The sequence below is a fragment of the Pygocentrus nattereri genome, chromosome 6, assembly GCF_015220715.1.
Source record: "Pygocentrus nattereri isolate fPygNat1 chromosome 6, fPygNat1.pri, whole genome shotgun sequence".
NCBI classification, from domain to species: domain Eukaryota; kingdom Metazoa; phylum Chordata; class Actinopteri; order Characiformes; family Serrasalmidae; genus Pygocentrus; species Pygocentrus nattereri.
The window spans coordinates 15,917,154-15,940,296 of NC_051216.1; the positions used below are offsets into that span (position 1 = coordinate 15,917,154).

General features: G+C 38.7%; 1 protein-coding gene across 2 annotated transcripts in view; it reads right to left on the reverse strand.

The window, feature by feature from the left end:
* The window catches only part of slc4a3 (solute carrier family 4 member 3), an 86,541-nt gene that overhangs the window by 42,627 nt on the left and 20,771 nt on the right, over nucleotides 1-23,143 (reverse strand). For both annotated transcript variants that reach the window (XM_037538949.1, XM_017691594.2), the window contains exon 3: nucleotides 3,400-3,556. In XM_037538949.1, coding sequence (XP_037394846.1) covers nucleotides 3,400-3,556 — 157 coding nt within the window. The remainder of the gene's footprint in view (nucleotides 1-3,399; nucleotides 3,557-23,143) is intronic.

A 23,143-nucleotide genomic window follows, 5' to 3' on the forward strand; every position in this document is an offset into this window, starting at 1 on the left:
TCTCATGTGCTGCCAATCTTGGATGAGATACAGACATTAGGATGTAACTTGCAGACGAATACCCAATCTGTAATATTCGTTTTTTCTGTGGTATGTGCAAATTTTTTGGCTCTTTCACACATTTTCAAATTTAAATATGCATGTACTGATTCCAAGTCCAAGTCCAGCATGGATCTGATCAAAGACAGAGAACAGTGGTGCATGGCAGAAACAAGCTGTATTGTGCTGGATGAGCTGCGTCTAGCTTCAGCCTTCTTGCATCCAAGTTAGTCAGAATAGGTTTTTCTGCAAAAAGCCTACAGTGAAATAAAGAAATAAACTTTTCCTGCAAACTAAAGTATTAATTTGGTTTTATGAAATATGCTCTTGAAAAGATGTCTCAAACTCAAGCATAGTCTTTCATCTTTGTCATTTTATCTATGAGCAAAACCAGCGAGAGCACCAGCTACTGGATGCTCAAAGCATTCATCAAGCCCCAGTAAGCAAAAGCAAATCTATTTGGGTTTTCCGCACAGTATTCAGTGTTGGTTAAAGGAATTAATACCATTATTATTATACATTTCCACCAAAGAATATGCAAATGATTCTTTTGTTTAGTATGAACATTAATTCTTCTGATAAAACATAACAGTATATATGAACTCCAAAATACACAACTGCACATCTTTGAAATAAATGTATATACAGTGTGTTCAAACGTATAATATTAATATTAATGTATAATTTTTAAAATAATTCAGGTCCTGAAAGAATCTAACTCTGCATATTGTACAAAATTCTATCTGTACAGCTATAAATTTCTCACCAAGATATCCTTTAGCATATTTTCTTACACTTAGTAATAACAGGATAAAAAGCTTATATCAGGCTTGATCTCAGCTAATAAGTCCTGTTTGTGCCATCTGAGCTAGATACTTAATCTAAGACCTCTCGCTACATAGGAACCAAAAATCAAACACCCCAGCGCCATAGCAAAAGTATGGACGAGTAAATGGCTCAGCAACACATTCTGATAAAAGTGCAATATTAGCTTAAAGTTCATGACTCTTTCTGTACAGACATATCTTATAGGGAATGGTTCTTATGCAAGTTGCATCACATTAGCAAAAGACAGAATGAATGTTTCACACTCAGTCACACCCCATATGGCTCCTTAATGGACACTCTTCAATCCTCTTTGCTTCTTTGTCTTTGATGCATTAAGAATGCTTTGCTTTAGCTCAATGTTCCAGCTGTCAAAGCAATTGTGCTCATGCATCAAATGCTGACATGACATCACAGCGACATTACAATCCAAACAGAGCAGTGTGCTGCAGTCTATCATCTTTTAAACTGACAGGAATTTCTCTCTCCACAGAGAAACACTAAAAGCTTATATTAAACACCAAAAGGAAAAAAATGGATGTTGTGCTTTGTTTTATGATTTCTTTCAGTACAGTTCTTAAGTCTCTCTCTGCTTTACCACCAGTGAATCACAATCTGGTTGCCACATCACACATTTGTCCCAACACGTAAGACAACAAGTAGGGCTTGATTTAGGAGGCTATTGTACAAAACTGGTTTAGATATTGCCTAAAAGGATGGTAAGGGAGGAGATAGAGACATACAGAAACACAGAGGGAGAGAGAAAGCAATCCATTACTGGAGCTTCAGGGGTTCAGGAAAATGCATTGTTTGGACAGTTGCCTTCTTCAAGACCAGCAATTTTAAATTCTATGATACCTTAGGCTGAGCAATAAAAAGGTGCAATACTTCCCGAGAGAGATCATTCTCTTTGACAGAGGCTGATAATGGAAAATAATGGCTGGTCATTTGCAAGTTTCTAAACGAGCTGAACAAGCAAAGCCTGACACTATTTGACTGTGAAAGCAGCCTATCACACAGAATACACACACACACCAGCAGCCACTTTAAAGGGGAATTCAAACATTTTTCATTATTTGTACATAACTCAGCTGTTGAGATGTAAACAAAGTCATTCGGAGTGGTCTGATGTGAAATGATGAATTGTAGAGAAATTTACTCTCTTTTTTTATTTCTTTACAGCAGTGGCGATAATAACCAGTCCCAATGTGTACAACGCAAATATATTTTATTATGTATCAAAATGACCAGTGAACATGTGTCCTACATGTGTCCTCTGAGTTTTTATCTGCAATGTTGATAACAGGTGATGGTGAAGCCATAAACTACTTTTATCTGGGATTATTGTGCCTTACAACACCAAACATGGATGGATTTCCAAAAATATTTTATGACAAAACCTTCTCAAAATGATCATAAAACACTGTCTTAAACATCAGGCAGTCTATCTATTGTAATATCTTTCTGTGAAGGACCTTTAAGAGACAATAAAGTATAACAGTGTTTCAGATAGTGCTGTGTCATGCCAGAGGTTAGATGAAACATGTTGTCAAAGCCACTTTAGGGAACAAAAACAAGAAAAGAACAGACCAATGATGTTTCTGGATATGTTTCAAACAGAGGGAGGACTCATCCCCCAAGAATCACCACATCAACTTTCCCATTCATCCCCATCCACACAACCCCTTCCATCCACAACCATTCACAAATGCATCTCCTTCAAACTCACAACAAGAGAAGGCAAACTAGAATTACATAACTAGCCACAGAAGCAGCTGGAGTTTAATGTGGCCAGCAATGCATTTACATGTTCAAGTTGAAGCAAGCAACCAGAAAATCAAACCACTTTTAATGAACATACTGGCAAGTGCAATACAAGAGAAAAACACACTGGAGTCTAAGAACTCAAAAACAACAAAAAAAAATATTTCAGTTAAATCTGCTCAGCTGAGCCAATTATTCTGCAATGTTGTCAAGAAAGCACTCTTTCTAGCAGCTAAAGCAGTGGTGCCAGCTCAGTTTCTACAGACAGCCAACATTAGCTCAGGTTTTCTGCTTCTGCTGAGTATCCACGGAAAGAATTCCAGTGTGGACTTGATGCTGTTCAAAAGTCCTAACTTTAAATTAATCTTCAAATCTTCAAGGTTTGAAAAGTTGGTGGATAAGGGAGTGTGGTCACGCCAGAGAGTGCCAATATAACCACACCCAGACTGCCTGTAACAGTCCAAATGAATCAAGCTTTACATGTTCTGAAATAAAAAAGCGTATATCTACAGAAGTAGATATAATGTCTGTCCTGACTGTTTATGTAGAGGGCTGGACAATTGTAAGTCTGTTTGATGGGGTGGCTGGTCCCCTTTAAACACTTCAGATGCTGTGAGCAATAGTGATTCAGGATGTTTCTCTAGAATGGTGCATTTCACAACAAACTACTCTGAACAACCTTTTTATCCTATTGATTCAATTATGCAGATATTTAGAAAAACTACCAAATCTGTAATTCCCCTTTAATTTATCTGAAACTGCTGCACTCACATTCAAAGTCCTTCTCATTGTAGCTGCGGCCCATTTTTTCTGCACCATTAGTGCCTGACTCAGTAATGATGTCCCCAAACCGCTCCACAGACAGAGCCCTCTCCCAGTCTTCATCCTCCAGACCTTCTGTGGAGCCCTTCTCCTCCTCAGCCAGAACCTGCACAGGAGAGCACAAACACAATCATAGTCAGTATCTGGCATTTAACAAGTGTTCAGCTATGAAACATAGGGTAATGGGTTTCATCAAAGCTGACAGCCCTGTGGCTAAAACTGGGTCTGTGAGTAAGATCCTCAACCCTGAGATACTCCACAGTCTCCATGTACAGTATCAGTCAAAAGTTTAGACGCACCTGACTGTACGCAAGTTATTTTTCATCATTTTAATGATATTTTGATCTAGTGCTCAAAAGACTGAAATGTGATTCTTATAAAATGTAAACAGTAGAGTTGTTGCTTACATATGCATTTTTTTCAAGGACAAAAGTTTCCCAATGATCTTTAATGCTCCCCAACAAATAGCTTTAAACAACCCCAAGTTGTCTTAGTGTAGGAAGAACTTCCCAGAAGCATCCCAGATTCCTCCTTGTGAAACTGCCTGAAAGGTGAACGTGCAAGGCTGCATCAAGGAAAAAGGCCATGTGTTATTTCGTAACTTTAATGCACTTGACCATTATTGGTCAATGTGGAAGATAGTGAAAAAAAAACAAAAAAACTAACAATGAAAGTATGTTTGTCCAAACTTTTGGCTGGTTCTGTATAGTGCAACACCGCAATGAGAACATGGAAACCTTCACAAGTCAACTTCACAACCACATTTTTATCTATTTGTTTTGTTTTCAAAAACTAATTCTACATGAAGTGCATTTTACACTAGTAGTGAAAACCAGCATGAAACCTGAATAAAACCTTTGTGAATAAGATCGTTCACCCTGTCCTAGAAGCATGTACAAAATACTGTGTTGTTCTTCACTCACGACCATTATGTAAAAGCAAGTGTCGCAGAAACACCGCACTTCACTAGCGCCAGTGCTAACCAAACTGTCACAAAGTTAGCTAAGGCAAACAGTCATATAATTTTTTTAATGCAGAAGAAACACCCAAAGTAAGTATTAAGTTTTCCCTGCCATCTCAGCCCCTTCAGGTTTCTAGTAGTGGAAACAAACCACTCTGTGGTAGGGTGGGTAATGTGGCAAAGATGTAGCAATGCTTATATCACAATATCACAATGTTATGATATTTCAAGACATTTTCTCAATACATCATATCCATGGTAATGTTTAGTACCAAAACACTTTGAACAGAAAAAGAAAAGGATAACACGTTAGGTCACAAAAAATAAAAACAGCTCACAAATTATTTTGATGGTCCTCATAGAAAATCTGCATATACTCAAATTACTTTCTGATACTTAACAAACTTTCCAGTGAAGGTTAATTATTAACAAGCTGTAGGAGTAGGTTTTCAGTTGAAGGTAAGTTTTGGGTTAGGTTTAGGGTTAGAGCTACATTTAATAGAATCAGTTGCATTTAACAGACATTTAGCTAATGTTAGTTAAGGACAGACTAAGCATCTATCTACAATGGACTATCAAATACTATCAAAAATCATGAATATAGTGATTATTGCTCAATGTTTCACATTCTGAAGTGCATTAAATCCAATTAAACTTGACTGTTTATGCTCTATTTGCAATGAAACATGCAGTTGGTCAGTGTCCTTAATATACTGACAACAGCCACAATAAGCTCATAAAATCATCTTGTGACATAATATGACATCATTCATCATAATAAATATAAAAACTGTCATACTGCCCACCCCTGCCCACCTCTAAACAGCAGCAGCCCTGTTTCACTAATGTAATATGATTTGGTCTAAAGTCTGAAGTAAATATCAAAGTTTATTAATAAACAGTGTCAGTGTTTGGGTCCGTTTGATAAGTGTTACAGTGTAGGCAGAGCTGTAGCCAGAATTCATCATCTCCTGGCTAAAGTACAAATATGTCTTACAGTTCACCATCAACCTGAGCTCAGTTACAATCACCATAAGATTAAAAATGACATTAAAAAACCGCTTCAGACACTGCTAGAATCTGCCCACAACTAAGAACTGTTAAATAACACCATTACGCTCTAGTGACCCATCAAGTAGCAGGTTTGGAATGCACATAATTCATGAGAATGAAATGCCAGACTAGCATTTAAAACATCCTCAGAAGTACTCTACTCCCTTAGGCAGATTTAAAGTTACAGTCACTCAGCAACAGCATCATAATCACCTAGAAATCAAAGTTATTGACCTAATATTATATGCCGCAGTAGGGCTTACCACTAGCCTAATACATCATCATGCGTAACCCTCCCAGCATTGGGCTACTCTGGTACCAGGGAGGAAAGTAGCTGTTGGCCTCTTGGCCTTGAATGCTTTCATGTCAGCATTTGAAGAGGTCCAGGAGCGATGGGGCGGGTCGAGGGAAGCAGGATGACAGACTACGAGGCTGCCAGATCAGTTAGAGTAAATGTCACCCGCCCAGTGGGAGGCACACAACAAGCCTGGAGCCTCACCATCAACAACCGCAACTGCTCTCGCAAGCTCTTCTGTCATGTCAGACAAGCCCTAATTCGCAGGACAGCCAGAGACTGCCGTTCACAAAAAGCCAAAGAAACACACTGGCTGCCCTTTAAGATCTAGAGACGTTAATCCTCCTAGATCCCCAATGGTGCATATGCAATAAAACATCTCTTCATACATTTAGTTGAATTATTTTTGCTTGTAGGTAGAAATGCATACTTTATTATGATTTGAGTAGATAGTAGTAGTCTAGGCCTTCTATGAAACTTTTGATACTTGTAGACTTTTATGATAGTTCATTTTAGCTCATGTATTATTTTTAGTTCATTTTTATTTTACAGAATCATCATTTAATCTCTGAAAGCAGTGTAATAATATTCTTGTTGTCATAGTTTTGGTTGGAAACAAAGGGATCCAGTTCTTGAAACGCCAAAGAAAAATCCAATTAGGGGATTGTTCTTTGTGGTATCTGAGCAGTTACATCTAAGTGAGCTTTCCATTAGTACATAAGGGCTGAACTGAATGCCTCACATGCAAGATTAACTAATAACAGAAGTAGGCCAATCATGTTTTGATTTTCAGTGGGTGGAAAAATGTCACTGTAGGCCTCGTGGAAGTCCTAGATACATCACTGACTGTGACTATGGGTGGTAGCCTAATCGTGTTGTTAGAAATGGAAACAATGGATTTTGTACCAAATCCAGCAGATATGTACATGAAAATTCCCAATTACAAGTTTGGTGAATTCCTACACATTTTATAATTTGAGCTCGAGTTTTGAATTTGTCAAGCTAATTCTGTGCATAGTCTTGTTTCCATCCATTGCAGTTTTGCTATGCTTTTGCTATTTCTTGATACCAAAATGGAAAAAAGTGAGTGCCAACTGAAAACTGAAGTGCCAATTCAAACATGTCATTATGCATGTAAATGTAATTCATGATGTAATTAATTATGTATTATCTATTACAGATAGGTCATTACATTATGTGAATGCACAGAAAAAAACATTCTAATGCTAAACTTTAAAGGGTTCAAATTAACTGCACTGGCATCGCAGAGGAGATTAAGTGCTGGAGCGCTGAGGAGCTGTAAGACGTTGAAGGGCGTTTATCGACGCCATGGTAAGTGCCACATCCTCTTGTCTCCAGACAAATCGTGATTTAACAAGGCTCGCTCTTAAACGTCTCTCTCCATCAGCGAGGACCTCACAGTGCTGGCCTCTTAGAGTGCCTGCTAATAATTAATCAGAGCAGATGGGCCAAACACGGCAAAGCGTGAAAGTGATGGCAGAACTGGAAACCACTAATTAAGGCAGACAAAGTCCTCTTTGTCGTTCATGTCCCTTGGCTTTGCGTGAATTAATCAGGACAACATTTCATTAAGCTCTGGGTGCCTGCCCTCATGCATCCACTCTTTCATGTCTATTCAAACGCTTGACTTTAATAAAGATGACCGACCTGTGGAGTCAAATGATAAATCACACCCTCTGAAATACAACAGGTTTGGACATGGGCCAATTTGGCACTACAGAGAGAGAGAGAGAGAGAGAGAGAGAGAGAGAGAGAGAGAGAGAGAGAGAGAGAGAGAGAGCGAGAGAGCAAAAACATTAAGGATGTCCCCGACTTACTCCTTATCTGTTTAAGCTGTCACATCATCTTTCTTCTTCCAGGCTGCACATATTCTCCAGCCTTTTTGGAACTCTCACCATATAAATCCCTAGCAGTGGTAATGAATTAAGTTTATTTGTGGCATTTAGCAAGTTGCCAGAATGATCTCATTCCCTCTCCCAACTGGAAGTAATGAAGGAAAGTACAGCTAGGTTTTAGCACCCATTACACTCATTGCTGTAGTAGTATTGTAAGTTTATAAAACACACACACACACACACACACAAACACACACACACACACACACACACACACACACACACATCCTCTAAACCGCTTCTCCCTCAGGGTCATGGGGGGGTGCTGGACTTACTCTATATTAAAAGGGAATTCTACCAATTTTTCAAAATGTCTGCATAATTGAGCAGCTTAGATGTACATAAAGGCATTCAGAGTAGTTTGATGTAAAATTCTTCATTTTACAGAAACTTACATTGTCCGAATTGTTCACAGTGGTAATGCCTCTAGAAGATCCCCTATAGAAATGACCAATATGCTGCCTGAGGCTAATCTATTGTTTTATGATAGTTGAGAAAAAGGTTTGGACTAAAATGTATTTTTTAAATCCATTCATGGTGGAGAGATACATTCTGTGCACAGCAAGGCAAAATATTCCCAAAGCAAACTTTTCCATATTTACCATTACGTTACATGTATGTGACTCCTGGTTTCGATCACCAACACTGTGAAGAAACTGGAGTCTGTATGTTTCTCTACACTCAGAAATAAAGCTAGTAAACTGTCACTGGGGTGGCACCTTCAAGATTACATTTTAGTAACTTTAATCAGGAAACATAACTGTACCATAATCCATTGAAATGATACACTCACCGGCCACTTTATTAGGTACACCTGATAAACACAAATAGCTAATCAGCCAATCACATGGCCGCAACTCAATGCATTTAGGCATGTAGAGGTTGTCAAGACAACTTGCTGAAGTGCAGACCGAGCATCAGAACGGGGAAGAAAGGTGATTTAAGTGACTTTGAACGTGGCGTGGTTGTGTGTGCCAGACGGGCTGGTCTGAGTATTTCAGAAACTGCTGATCTACTGGGATTTTCACACACAACCATCTCTAGGGTTTACAGAGAATGGTCTGAAAAAGAGAAAATATCCAGTGAGCAGTCAGTTGTGTGGACGAAAATGCCTTGTTGATGTGAGAGGTCAGAGGAGAATGGGCAGACTGGTTTGAGATGATAGAAAGGCAACAGTAACACAAGTAACCAACCAAAATCTCTGCGTAATGTTTCCAACACCTTGTTGAAAGTATGCCACGAAGAATTAAGGCAGTTCTGAAGGCAAAAGGGGGTCCAACCTTTTACTAGCAAGGTGTACCTAATAAAGTGGCCTGTGAGTGTATTTTCTAAGCTGCATAGACTCCACACACCCCATCTCATCTCCAGGCATCTCATTTTATTGTTCTGTTTTAAAACATTTGGTTATGAAAATGTAAAAATCCATGCTTTTCCACTGGGAAAAATGTTTTCAAGGTACACAATTGGACCTTAAAACTACTGTTACATTTGAGGGTACATTTACACTGTTTGTACCTTGATGAATGAAAAATATACCTGCACAGCACATTTATTTCTAACAGTGCAGAATGGACCATTTGATAAAAAAGACTTTTTTTACACCTCAACAATTTAATTTTACTTACATTTTGAAAATTCTAAAATGAATGAAAATGTTGAGGCAGACAGATTACTTACTGTTTTTAAAGCACTCTTCTTCTTATTGTCTCTTTATATCTATTCAGTCAGTCTTATTCTCTCCCTCTCTGTCTCTCTTACCCCTCTCCCTCTCTGTGGTTATCTGATGCTTTATTTTTTTCTCTCCCACTATAATTGTTTCCCCTTAATTACCATTATGTACCAACAAAAGAACAAACAAACATAAAACAATGAAGGGCTTTTTAGCAGATCTCTTTCTAAATGCCACTCCCCCCACTATCGCTTTACTGTGAGGAACCCAAAACAGTATTTGTTTCCCTTTTCCCTTTCAGACATAGCACTGTCTCATTGTCCAAATGTTAATGGCCTGGGTACAATCGGGAGCAAGCGATGGCCGTAAAGCTTATGGATTGCTGCTCTATTCATCGCTGTGTTGAGGCAAACATGGTGACAGGGCTGGGAAATCAGCATCGGCTGACAGATGTGTTTGCTTGCTCTTCATTAACATGCTGGGTAAACTGCAGATAGAGTTACAGACCCAGGCTGCCCCCTCCGCTTATGCAGAGGCTGTTTACAGAGGTAGCCAGGGCACTGGTGCCCTCTGACACGGCCGAAAGATGATAGAGGCTCCAGAGCCCTGCTTGTATGCATTGTGCTGATTATACAATGGTGAAGTTACATGAAAAAGTAGGGCACCGAAGGAACCATTGTAAGAGCGTGAGAGTGCTCTCACTCAGGAGAGGTATCCCCCACAAGGCTGCTGGTGTGGGTATCATATCACCCACCTGAGCTCTTTCTGTGGCGCTGTAAGTACTGTGTGCTCTTTCACAGTCACAGCAGCAGGTGCTCTGGAAAGCTTGAGATATTCAGAACAATACTGCTCTCCTGATTGTTCACATCTCTTTGAGATCACTTCCCCGCACTCACCCTCAGGATCAGAACCAGAATCAGGATCAGAATCAAAGTCAGAATCATTGTTTGGCCAAATATAAGTCAGTATTTACAAGAAATGTGCATTTGGATATTTGTATTATGCTTGACAAGGGCTGGCCACATCAGTCAGCATCAATAATTAACAATAACTGGTGAGTTGGCAGAGACCATTCCTATTGTGGCATGCAGGTTGGACCCTTGGTTCAAGCACCTATAGTTCCTCCCAAAGCAAACCATACAGAAGGCCAGGGCCCATCTGACTCGGCTGGCTTGAGATGAGGAGCAGGAATGTCACGAAGCCACAGGTTAGTTTAGAAAAATATATTAATCTGCCTTTATTAACATGGTTTTTAGCCAGTTCACAGGCTACCACTGGGTCAATAATGTAATGAAATTAACATTAACGCCAAACTCACAAATAGCCTCTGAAAAATTGTTTGGACTTCACTAGAAAAGGAGAACCAGCACCTATGGCACTGATGTACAGGAGTACTTGCATATAGCAAACATTCCCACGATGGAAAATCCTTTGCAATGGTGGACAAACAACAAGGACCGATTCCCTCATCTTGTCAAGCTCAAGTGTGTCAGGCCATACCAGCCACCAGTACACCAAGTGAGAGGAGTTTATCCAAAGCCAGGAACACTGTAACCTAACAGCAATCAAGCCTACATTCCTCTCATGTTGATGCTCTGATATTTTTAACCAGAAACCAAGAACACAAGGCAAATATTTTATTCAAGGACACTGAAAGTCAATAGAATGTATTTTTGTTGGCTGCATGAAAAGAAGAGACTTTTTTTTGGCTTTACTGGAACATAATGAGGTTCATATCACTTTTGTTCCATGTTTAAATATTCACTAAAAGTGTAAAGTGTAAGGTCCTCTGCAGGCCTTATATTTTACTTCGCAGTTTTGTCATATTTTGATACACAAAAGCTAATTTGGTCATACCAAATATTTTATTAAAATTAAATAAAAATTACTTACTGATTTGTTGAGATTTATGGCCCTTTCTGTTGTTGACTTTGCCAATGTTGTTTCTTTATGCAATCACATAGACATCCATTCTCACATTAGTCCATGTAAGCACACAATCAAGCAGACATGCAGACATTCATTCTTGTAATCTATGTTAGCCTTAATGCATTAAGTATATAAAGTGCAGTATTCAGCATCCAGATGATGGGTGACACTGTCACTGTCCACAGAAAAACAAGTATCTCCAAAACAAAACAAAAATCTCCAAAACAGTAACTTTACAGCAGAAAGTAAAAACTTTTTTAATATTTAATATTTAATAAGTTTATATGTTTAATAAGTTAATGTAAAGAAGACTTAAACCTAGCAATTGTGGAGCATTTCTATTTGCCAATCATGATTTTTTTAGACAATGTAAAGAACAGCTAATGTGATCATTATCACTGAAAAATTGATAAAATTAGAGAGATGTGTTTTTGTTTGTTTTTTTTAACAGTGACAATATATTAAACTGAAAAATGGTGGTGCAAAGTGGCCATACTGCTGACAGCACTTGTGTACATTAAATGTTCATGAGTGTATTAGCAATAGGAAGGGAACTTTTCCGGTGTCCTCATTAGCCTAAAGTGCCAACAGGAGTTGACTACAGTCTCAGTCAAAGGTTAGTGTATAACTCTAGGTCACAATGCTTTATGTGAGGGCTTTACCCCAGAGGAATGCACTTGTGTAGTGCTCAGAATATGGCAGGTACTGTACAGATGCATTAGCGAGAGGCAGGAAGCTCTGTTGGACCAATTTCAACCATAAAAGCTGTTCCTACCCTTTTAGGGTTAAAACTGCATATCCTTCTACCCTGTCACATGTGGTGCAACAATATACATGGTCAAGACAATGATCAGCGACCAACTGTCCAACTACTTATGGTCCCCTGAAATGAGGAAACTACATATTAAAATGGCCATGGTTCCAACACAGATCATCTAATGTACATGCAAATAAGTTGAATTACTAATTAATGCTGACATTCTGTATTTCAACTAATACATCTATAGTCATTGTTACTATGCAAACCTATGTAATGTGCTGGATTGCAGAACCAAAACAACAACAAGCTGAAAAAAATGTCCAATTATTTATGGACTGCATTGTTGAGTGTATTTGTTGGGGATAAATGGCAAAACTGAACCCAGATCTGCACTTTGAACGGGTTATATATATGACCCCTGCTCTCATTACTGCAGCTGCAGCTGGCTATCAGTGCCAGTGCCACACTTTCGTTGTCATGCCAACGCAATCCCAGCTGAACCTCGGGCTGAGACTGTGAGAGGTTGACTTTAATGCAAAACCTCTGGACTGAAGATTGCAGGTATTTCAACAGCACAAACGCAGATACCAGAACATTCAGCCAGACCATCCAGACCACACAGCAGGTACTTAATAACTGCAATGGCACTTATGAAGCCAGCAGCAATGACAAAAGAGGATTGTGTAAATGATCTAGTTTCGCTGTGTTATTAGAGTGAGTCATTTACTGGGGACTGGCTCTATGAGCAGCATTAATTCCTAGGGGCAGAGTCTGCAGCTATTTCTCAAATCCCTCCCTATCTTTCATATAGAGCACTATAGGTGCCAGCCATTGTGTAAGCATGGTTGAATGGCGTAGTGAATATGATTCAGTAGAGGAAGAAAGCAGAAAACGTCCATCTGACAAAGTTTCACAGAAGCTGCAGCAGCAAAATATATGGTTTTCTGTATTTAGTGTGTCCACACTTTGTCGTCCTTTCAGCTCACATTCTTTTAGGGAGATTTGCTTTCAGTCTTCCAAAGTTCAGTCTTAGAAATTGGTTGCATGTTCTCCTTCTGTTGATCCAAGTAATCCCAAACATATTCAGTAACGTTGAGGTCTGGACTCTAGGATGGACATTCCATTGTTGTGAGAACATCAATGGCTTCTTTATTTGATTTGCAAATGTAATTCTTTTGTCTTTTTGCTTTTCTCAGTAAGGTGACAGTGACAGATGCAGTGCATTGATGGTGTATGGTTATTAGGAGTCATATTTCCTGTGCATCTTTTAATAATTTGCTGAACTCTTTTTGGAAACTTCTGCTTTTTCACTTATTTTTCACTTACCTTTCCCCTTATGCAATTGGATTATCTTATCTGATTAAATAACTGATAGTCTCTGACTTTTGCACAGCCCTGTATACATATTATTGCACAGAAAACGTGCACTAATGCTTATATGTATTATTAACCTCTTCAACTCCTGAAGACCACCAGAGCTTCCAAAACACCATGTTCTTCATAACTTTCATATTTCATAAGCTACACTGAAAAGGTGGGTGTCAAATGAAAGCTGTAACTGTCTTCTTTCCAGTCAAATAGATGGGTGATGTAATTTTAAATCTTTATAATATAATCTTATATAAAGATTATAAAGCTATAAAACATAAACAGATGGCGATCTGCTCTGTACAAATTATTTCTATAAAAATTACAAAGAACATCTAAGATTTTTGGCATTCAGCAGTAAATCGTAAGCATATAGCACTAGGTGTGATCATAGAACACATGTTGTGCAAATTTGAGGAGAGCTTTGAAAATAAAAAAAATAATTCAATAAAAATGTACATTTATTTCATGCAGTTACTGAACAATTTGCTTTATGATTTAGTCATGTAGATTCAGATGGAAAAACCAAAATATATCCTGGGGAATAAGAGGTTAAACACATACCCTGTTCTAAATGAGACTTATTACATCTGTGGTTGCAGCCAAGTGAATGCAACAACAGCACCTTTTCTTCTGTTATTGGTAGTGCAGGATGATGAAACAGATAGTCTGCGTGTTTCATATTGTTCTGCAGTGAATACAACAGCTGGTACGACAAATGATTTGTTTATTCTGCAAGACAAATCCTACAGGTTTACTGTGTGTCATATTGCTGGCTTCTTTGCTCATAGACATCATTGTACCTTGGGCAGTCGTGGGCTGGAGGTTAGTCTGTGACCAGAAGGTTGCTGGTTCGATCCCTAGCGCCGATAGTCCATGACTGAGGTGTCCTTGAGCAAGACACCTAACCCCCAACTGCTCCCCGGGCACCATGGATAGGGCTGCCCACCGGTCCGGGCAAGTGTGCCATGGCCCCTTAGTGTGTGTGTGTGTGTGTGTGTGTGTGTGTGTGCTCACTAGTGTGTATGTGGTGTTTCACTTCATGGATGAAACAGATCTGTGGTTGCAGCCAAGTGAATGCAACAACAGCACCTTTTCTTCTGTTATTGGTAGTGAAGGATGATGAAACAGATAGTCTGCGTGTTTCATATTTTTCTGTACAACAGCTGGTACAACAAATGACTCGTTTATTCTGCAAGATTCCAATTATCCAAGATCCCAGATTAAAAATCCTACAGATTAACTGTGTGTCATATAGCTGGCTTCTTTGCTCGTAGGGATCATTGTACTTCTCAAGACTGTGCACCATTCCAATATAATCTAAATAACATTTTTCATATATACACGCTCAAGGGCAGCTCTGCTTATTGCACCTTTTAAACCACAATGGATCACTCCAATACTCCACTGGCTGAGCACTACAAGCTACATTGTCTGCAAGGGCTACCGGTGACTCATCATGAAAATGACAAAATTTCATTACCAGTCCTTTTCGTGCCAGCCCACGATGAAGTGAGGTTTCAAAGACAGAAAATGGCCAATCTTCCCTTTCTGTACAATAATAGATCTGTGTCAGAAGAGGATCAAACGGGTGCTAACAGCTACTTAAAGAAAGCAAGACACTCTTGATCAGACGCACAGCTTTTCTGCTCTGTGCTTTCAACAAGTTTAAATTGATTTTGAGCCCATTTTATATCGATTCTAACAATGATCACTCAGGTCTTTCCCAGTGTGTCTGTCAATTCAATTACATCAAGGCTTGTTACAATTGATTTGATTACCAGCTGCAAATTAAACACAACTGTTGCGTCAAGTCCTTCTGTGATCAAGTGTAGCAGAATGTCATTTTCATCATAAATGGAAAAGATTGATGTTTAGTCTAAGTAATTACAGCTATACAGAATGTAGCATCATCTCAGGATGAGGAGCAGTGATAGAACTCGGTGTTGAAGGTAGTGGCTGTGATGGTAGTGGCATGGTGACACTTTACTACAGGGCAGTATTCATACATAACACCTACACAGACTCATCAAGACAACTGACTTAATCTTAACTGTATCTTAACTGTAAAGAGTCAGTGTGGCATACATGTTTAGTTCTTTGAAGACTAAGGCCCAATCCCATTTCTTCTTTTTTCTACCCCTACCCTTGCTTTCGAGTGTCACCTTAACCCCTCTGGAATGGAGTTACAAAGGGTTGTGGTTGAAATCTCGCCCTAAGATATAGGACAACCCTCAAAAAAAAAAAAACCCCAAAAAATCACTTAATTAATAAGCTATTAGCGCTGCTCTGTAGGCGACCCCGCCCATCTTCAGTGATAGCATAGAAGGGAAACGTTCAGCAACCTCACTGCTGGGCTTTAGTTACATATAGGGTAACATATACTTTCAAAAAGGGGCTATAAGACAATTATTTATTATCACCCACTGCTAATTCATTGGTGATATGATGCTGAAATCAGCTATGCTTGTTCAATTTTTTCCATTCCACCTTAAATGGAGCAATAGTTACATTCTGGCACTTCAATACTGCTGGCACTATTTAAGGTGAAATGGGAAAATTAGCTAGCTACCTACCTTTTTTTACCTTAGTTATGAAGAAAACTACCATAACACATTGAAACGACATTAAACTAAGAGAACACAATGGTTATCGTAATTTTATATTGAAGAAAATTCTCACATTTGGAGGGCCACATAGCCCTAACACTTCGCCCTATCCCCTCTATCTCAACAAAAATTGAGACACCCTAACCCGGAGGTCTAAGGTAGGTGGCTAAGTGGTAGGGGCAAGGGGCAAAATGGGATTGGACCTATGACCAACTGATTAAGCAAGTGGAATCAGGTGAGCTCCTGTTTGTTTGGAACTAAACCTTCAGCCAGAGCAGCTGATAAGATTTGACACCTCTGACATAAACCTACATAAACATTTATAAAGGCTTATTATTCATTATTCTAAACACCCTTGTCAGGTGACTGATTTTTCTGACTCTAGGTTGTGACATTTCTTTGGATGAAATGACACAAGCACATTGAACAACTGACTTTCTAGCTTAGTGTATATCACAGTGAAGTAATGTTGATGATGTGGCATAGAATAAAGCTTATAAATGGCAACATGTATAAACAAGTTGTACAAGAAAGGTTTCTAAAACAGATGAGGGAGTTGTGGAGACAGTATCACTGGTTTTAAGAGTGTAAAATGTTTTCTCTTTTTTTTAAGTGCAATGTAAGGTATACCTTTGAGGTAAGATGTCCTTCCAGTCATGGAGCACAATGCCCCCTTTAGCATACTGCTCCAGAAACACTAGGTAGATTTCATCAGAAAGACTCTAATTTAAGCTCACTAGCAAGTTAGCATTAGCACATAATCATTAGGTAGAATTAGGCTACATTAATGTCTTAAGTAGCAACCAGAACAACTGTAATGGTATTCGGTATTGAGTTGATACAGAGTTCTAGCAGCCGATATTGTTAAGAAATAAAATGTGCAAAAATGCAAGTTGTCAGATACGTGAATTATATTAAGTACTTCAGTGTGAAATGCATTAATTGTACACACTGCACTACCCACATCATACAAAGATATGGTTTAGCTTTACAATAAATGGACACTGTTCTTAAGAGAGGCCTCTTCCCCCGATTTTTCCATGTTGTGATTATATTGCTACATATTGCAATTGTGATGTGCCTTGTGTGTTGTGTTCCTACCAGCACAGAAAAACCATAGTGATTGGTTAAAGGGGTCACTCGAGTATTACAGTCTTCAGAAATATCAGTATTGCAAAAGCCAATCTTGCAATAACTACTGAAGAATCTAAACCCTAACTGTACCAGGAGAACCAGCCTGATGTCTGGAGAAGTGAAGTTTATTCGTTTGCGCACAGGTACTAGACACCTAGCCAGCACATAAGACTATACGCTGCTGCAGTTTTAGAGCTGGACTGAAGGCAATATTAGGCTCAGCCTATACATGACAAGTGACAGGTGTGACAGACTTGACCATGTAGGGATAAAGAAGAATAGGCAGAGGAATGTTCTAAATACAGTCACAGTACAGGCACACACAACACAATGGCGTATAACACAACACTAAACACATTACAGAGCAGTACATTTCTACGATATTAACAAATAACATATAGTTAAGCCATAGTCTAAAATCTAGCTGCTGTCTCGGATAACTGAGGTCACAAAACACCATGACAACCACTTGTCTAAGTACTGATAAGAGAACTGCACGCCATGACCTTGCATGCTATCAGTACCACACCTAGCTGGCATTTTAAAAGATGTACTAAGGGCCGTCTAGTCATGAGGCAGAAGATAAAATCAGAGACAGACAGACTGTTTGAAGAAATAACATACAGGTTTTCAGTCATTCAGCTCATTAAATAGTCTAAGTAAACGCTTTGACTTACAGCACAATTTAGTAAGCTTGGCTGTCATTCAAAAAATATATTGGAGTGCCAAAAGAAATGCAGCATCTTCAACGTGTCGGGTCTCCACTGTACCATGCACTTTAAATGGTTTAGTGAGAAGCGCATCCGGTCATGCATATCCACTCACAGCTCTGCTGACTCAGACATGCTTAAAGTCATGCTCATTCAACTGTGCACTACCTCGACTGTCTCCAATTCCATATTTCACACATTGTGTTTATCTGCACACAGCGTTTCAGTGCATGATGTTCAGGATGTTTTTCCATTGCATTACACTAAATAACATCCACAGTGAGGATAAACAAGTATTCAGACACCAAAGTAACATGAAACACAAAAGTATCATAAAGAAAGCAAAACAGGAGGGTGGATGTAAAGGAAAGCAAATAACAATCATGTATAATAATAACAAAAATAACAAGACAAAAAAAATCATAAGAGATCAAAAGGAAAAAGCAAACCAAAGACAGTGAAAGACACACGAACAAAAACAAGACAAACCAAAAGAAAAAAGTAAACATGACATAATTGAGAGTACAACATAAAACACAGCTATGAAGTTGAGCTACAAGAGTAGCCCTGAGTGAAGAGAGACCATTTTAACTCTGTACTTATAAACATGTATATATACATGTTATAAACAATAGTGTACCTGCCTGGGGAAAATTAGCTGTAGCTCATTGAACTTTCTACTTGCATATTATCCAACTAACTGTACTGACAGAGATGTTTAAGGGTTTTCCTGTGGCTCTGTCTTTTTTCCCATTTGTTTGTTATTTACTATTGTTCTCCCTGAGAATAAGCTTTATTTTGCACATATGTATAATTTAATATACTGTTTTTTTCTCTTTTTCCATATCACTTCTGCTTTTTTTAAACAAATCTCCTTTACGCTTGTGAATACACAGGGTGGTTTGAAAAGATTCACCCGATTTCAAAGCGCCATATTTTTACAACCGCGAGGCACCTAGGAACCAATCACATACCAAGTGAAAGATGGCTCCCTTCAGTCTGTGAGGAGACGGCGACCTCTGAGCAGAAAGTGATCTGTGTTCTCCGCTTCAATAAGAGTGAACCCATCATAACTGTGCAACATGATTTTCGGCAGCAGTGAACCTCCAACAGCTCAGAGAGTTCACTGTTGGTTGCACAACACTGACACCAGACAAGCTCAACTGAGTATGGGATGAATGACTATAGCGCTGATGTTGTCCGTACAGCTGGAGGAGGTTCATACTGAACACTTGTAAAATGATATAATAAACTTTATGCTCATTAAACCTAAAATTACAATTTACAGTGTTCTGTAATGATTTATAAGTGAAATAAATGACAAATCTTTTTTAATCACCCTGTATAATAATATGACCATATAATATCTTATACAAACAGAAAATATGTGTGTAAATCTGAAGAGAATGCATGCTGTGGAAGTACATGAAATATCATATTTGATTAAATTAGTGATTTTTTTTGTCCTGCAAGTGACAGAGACTCCTAGTCACATCAAAATTCTGAAATTCTGTGTGAACGACAAAATAGAGAGCAGATAAATTAATCATCAATCCCATATAATGACTAAGCTAGAGCTATACTTATCAAAAGCTTCTGGCCTTTCCTGAGATGTTCCTGTTCCCAAGATGTTTTCTCACAATACAGCAAAATCTCCACAGCTCTTGCAGTAGTCATTTATAAGCAGCTGCAGGACAATACAGGAATCTTTCAACAGCAAGGCATGCAGTGTTGCCACTGCTACTGTTAAATATACATCATGCAGTCTGTAGTAAGAAGCAAGTACATGCAGCGAGCTGCACTAAGCCACTGTCAGGGCCAGGCATGCTCAGAAATCTAGGCCAACACTCTACACTCATGTTTTATTCATCTCAATGCTTACAATAAAGCTGAAAAGATGCCATCTTTAAGCCCAGCATCAGATTTTACCGCAAAAAGGTCCAAAGCCACCTCAAACCTGAACAACAAGAGCTTTTTCATACAGATCATTGTGAACATCAGTTTTAGAGGGCGTGGTCTTATGGACGTTATCTTCATTCACTACACCAAAAAATGAACTCTTGTAGCTATATCATACTCAGACTTCAACACCAGATCCAGAAACAAATCTGTCTGGCTGTGTCCTCGCCTGACTTATGTGAATTTGCATTTAAGCAATTATTTGCATACAAGAATTTTTCACTGCTGATGTTCGCTGTTCTGCACAATATGAATCCATAAGTAACTTAGTGAACACTTGTTCACTAGTCCAGGGTTCTCCTATTGGTTATCGCTACTTCACCTTTGGGCCTTGAAAATATTGGAAGAAGAAAGATCCTGTTACGGTCCTGAGGGTTTGCTCCTCAAAGGGTTTGGAGTGAATATTTCCTTTACAAGTATGAGAGTAATGTGATATCAGCATTATTATATATGTACATGAATAATTGGTGCAAACCTAAAATAGAGGTAAAGTAAAAATCTAAGGAACCAGGGGAGGAAGACAACGGCTGTATGTACACAGACAGGTAACAAGACACTTAGAACAACTGGCTTGTTTAAGCTTGACTGCACCTCAGCTTAACGGTCAGCAAGAGAAGCCAGTTGTAGTCAATGGACATGTTAGAAAGCCAGCCGTTAGGCCAGACAGTTTAACCAGCTGCAAACCATAACCCAGCAGATCTCCTGGAATTTACACAACAGATGTTCTAATATTACTTTGAAGAAGAAAAATGTGAAAGTATGAATATGTGAAAATAATAACCAGAAACCCTAGACATTTTATTATGGTATGTACTACATTAAAAACAGTTTAGGTCTAGTTGTTGGCAAAGCACCTAAACCATGAGGATTAAGCTCAGCCAACACAAGTCAAACAAACAAAAAAAAAATCTAACTAGCATGCATTATGTGAATTTAGACACTAATTGACAAGTTACACACATGACAGACATGGCAAGGGGGTGAACCAACCATAGAATTGAAATAAAACAGGGGTGGAGCCTGGCCAGAAACATTATAATGGCTACTTTGTCTACTAGGATCTATTATTTGAAGCTCAACTACAGTCTTCCCCAGCCACCAGTCTCAAAGAAACTGTCTTACTCCAACCCCCAAGCCACAGCCAGTTAACCATACATTTGGTGCAGCCTCACAGCTGACATGCCAGTTTCCAGTAAATGTAAATGGAAGATTTGGCAGGTGTTTTCCATCTGGCAGTTTTCTGAAGTCTTTATCTATTCAATATATAAAGAGCTATCAGTGCTGTACTGAACTGCAGAATTGATGCCCTACTCCCCTCCATCTCTGACAAGTGAAGAGCCCCCTTAGAGACTGACATCAATATGAGAAGTGTCAGTGGCACGCCCAACACTGACAGCAGCAGAGAACTGGGGCTGAACATCAACCAATTACCTCCGGCTTGTCTTGCTTTGATGAGGCAGCTCCTTTCAGATGCTGAACACTCCTCTATTCATCAAAAAGCCCACCCCTATACTCTCACACACACACACACATCCACCTGCTGAAAACGATGTGCAACTTCATTTCCTTTTCAAGGAATTAAAAGATGCTCCCATTTTTGAAACTCCTGTAGCGGCAGGGTATGAGTGTGTCTACATCTACTTCTACTATTTTATGGAAAATTCAAGTGAGCAGTTGATATACCAAGAATGAAAAGATATTGAATATTACACATAGCATGGCATTCACGGCATATACTTCAGTCAAAGTAACACTTGAACCACCAGTGGTTCCAAAACACACAATATCATATTCTTTACTTCACAAATTTCCTATTTTATTTCTTTCAAAAGGTAAACAGACAGCTGTAATTGTCTTCCTTCCAGTCAAATAGATAAGTTAATGTAATTTTAAAACTCTATAATAAAAGAAGCTAAACTTCTGAAAGTCAACGCACTTTCCACAAATCTGAGCTACTGGATCTCTGATGGATCTCTGATGGCTTCTCTTTAGTGATATGCTCTGTAATCTTTATAAAAAAAAATACATCTAAAAAGCATCTAAGATTTTTGGCATTCAGCAGTGAATTGTAAGCATATGGCATTATGTTTACGATCATAAAACACATTTCCTGTTAATTTGAGGGGAACTACAAAAAAATACATTTATTCACACAGTTACTGAATAATTTACCTTACATTTTGAGCATGTGAATTGAGATGGAGAACCCAAAATATTCCCATGAGCATAAGGTTAAAGAGATTAAAGTAAATACACTTTAAACTGAGCACTAAACAGCATCAATCACAAGGTCAGACACTCATATGTCCAATAGTGCTCTCTCAAAAGCATAACAAGCATCAACTTCACCATTGACATATTTGAAATATACACATATCTGCTGACATATTTGGAATGTTAAAATATACTGTCTGACCTCAGGTATCAACATTTACTGTAGGCAATAAAATCTTCTTTTCACTGTGTCAAAATAGCACATTCTCAGTTGCACTAAGCTTTTATCTTCCCTTGTTTAGGCACTAAGCAGTATGCTCTGTGCACTTTGGTGTGAAGGCAAGATGAAAGGAGCTGACAGCTGAATGTGAAGGAGAAAGAAGAAAGATGTTTTGCAATAATAGTGAATCATTCAGAAACAACCAGGCACACATGCTGCGTCAGGTGAACACAAAGCTCAGTCACTAACACACACACCAGGCCTTTTGCCTTTCCATAAAAAGCCTGTACCAGCCTCGTTCCAACACTGGCAGAAGCTACCCATATGGTCGGGGATCAGAGATACTCTTACAATGGCCTGTTTTAGTTACCATCTTCAAATAGACTGGAATATTTGCAAACATTAAGAGTGCTTTTATCAGCATAGTAGTTTTTCAAAAACAGCCAACTTTCAGCTCTGGGCCAGACTTCAGAAATGCTACAAGCATGAAGAGATTCTGTTTACAAAGCACTTGTAGTTAAAGAAACACTGACCTGCAATTTTAGCAGCTTTCCTCATACCTTATACTTTGCATTTGCTACAGATCAGAGGTAATTGCACAGAACGGTTTTTAAATGTGAAACTACTTGTAGCTTACACAGGCTGAGCACAGAATCAGAGCATAGAATACAGCTCTCACATATGTTATGGGCTGTAACAACCTTTCTTTTTCCACTATTCTTCACCAGGTGTAAATTAGCTGTGAGGTCTCAAAGGCATTTTGTAAATGTCACCAGACATTTTTGCATAATTAAATAATTAAGGTGTAAACAAAGTCATTCAGAGTGTTTGGCTGTGAAATGCTCTGTTTAGAGAAACTTTGCGAGTCAGAGTCCTGAAGTCTGAAGTGTGGAACA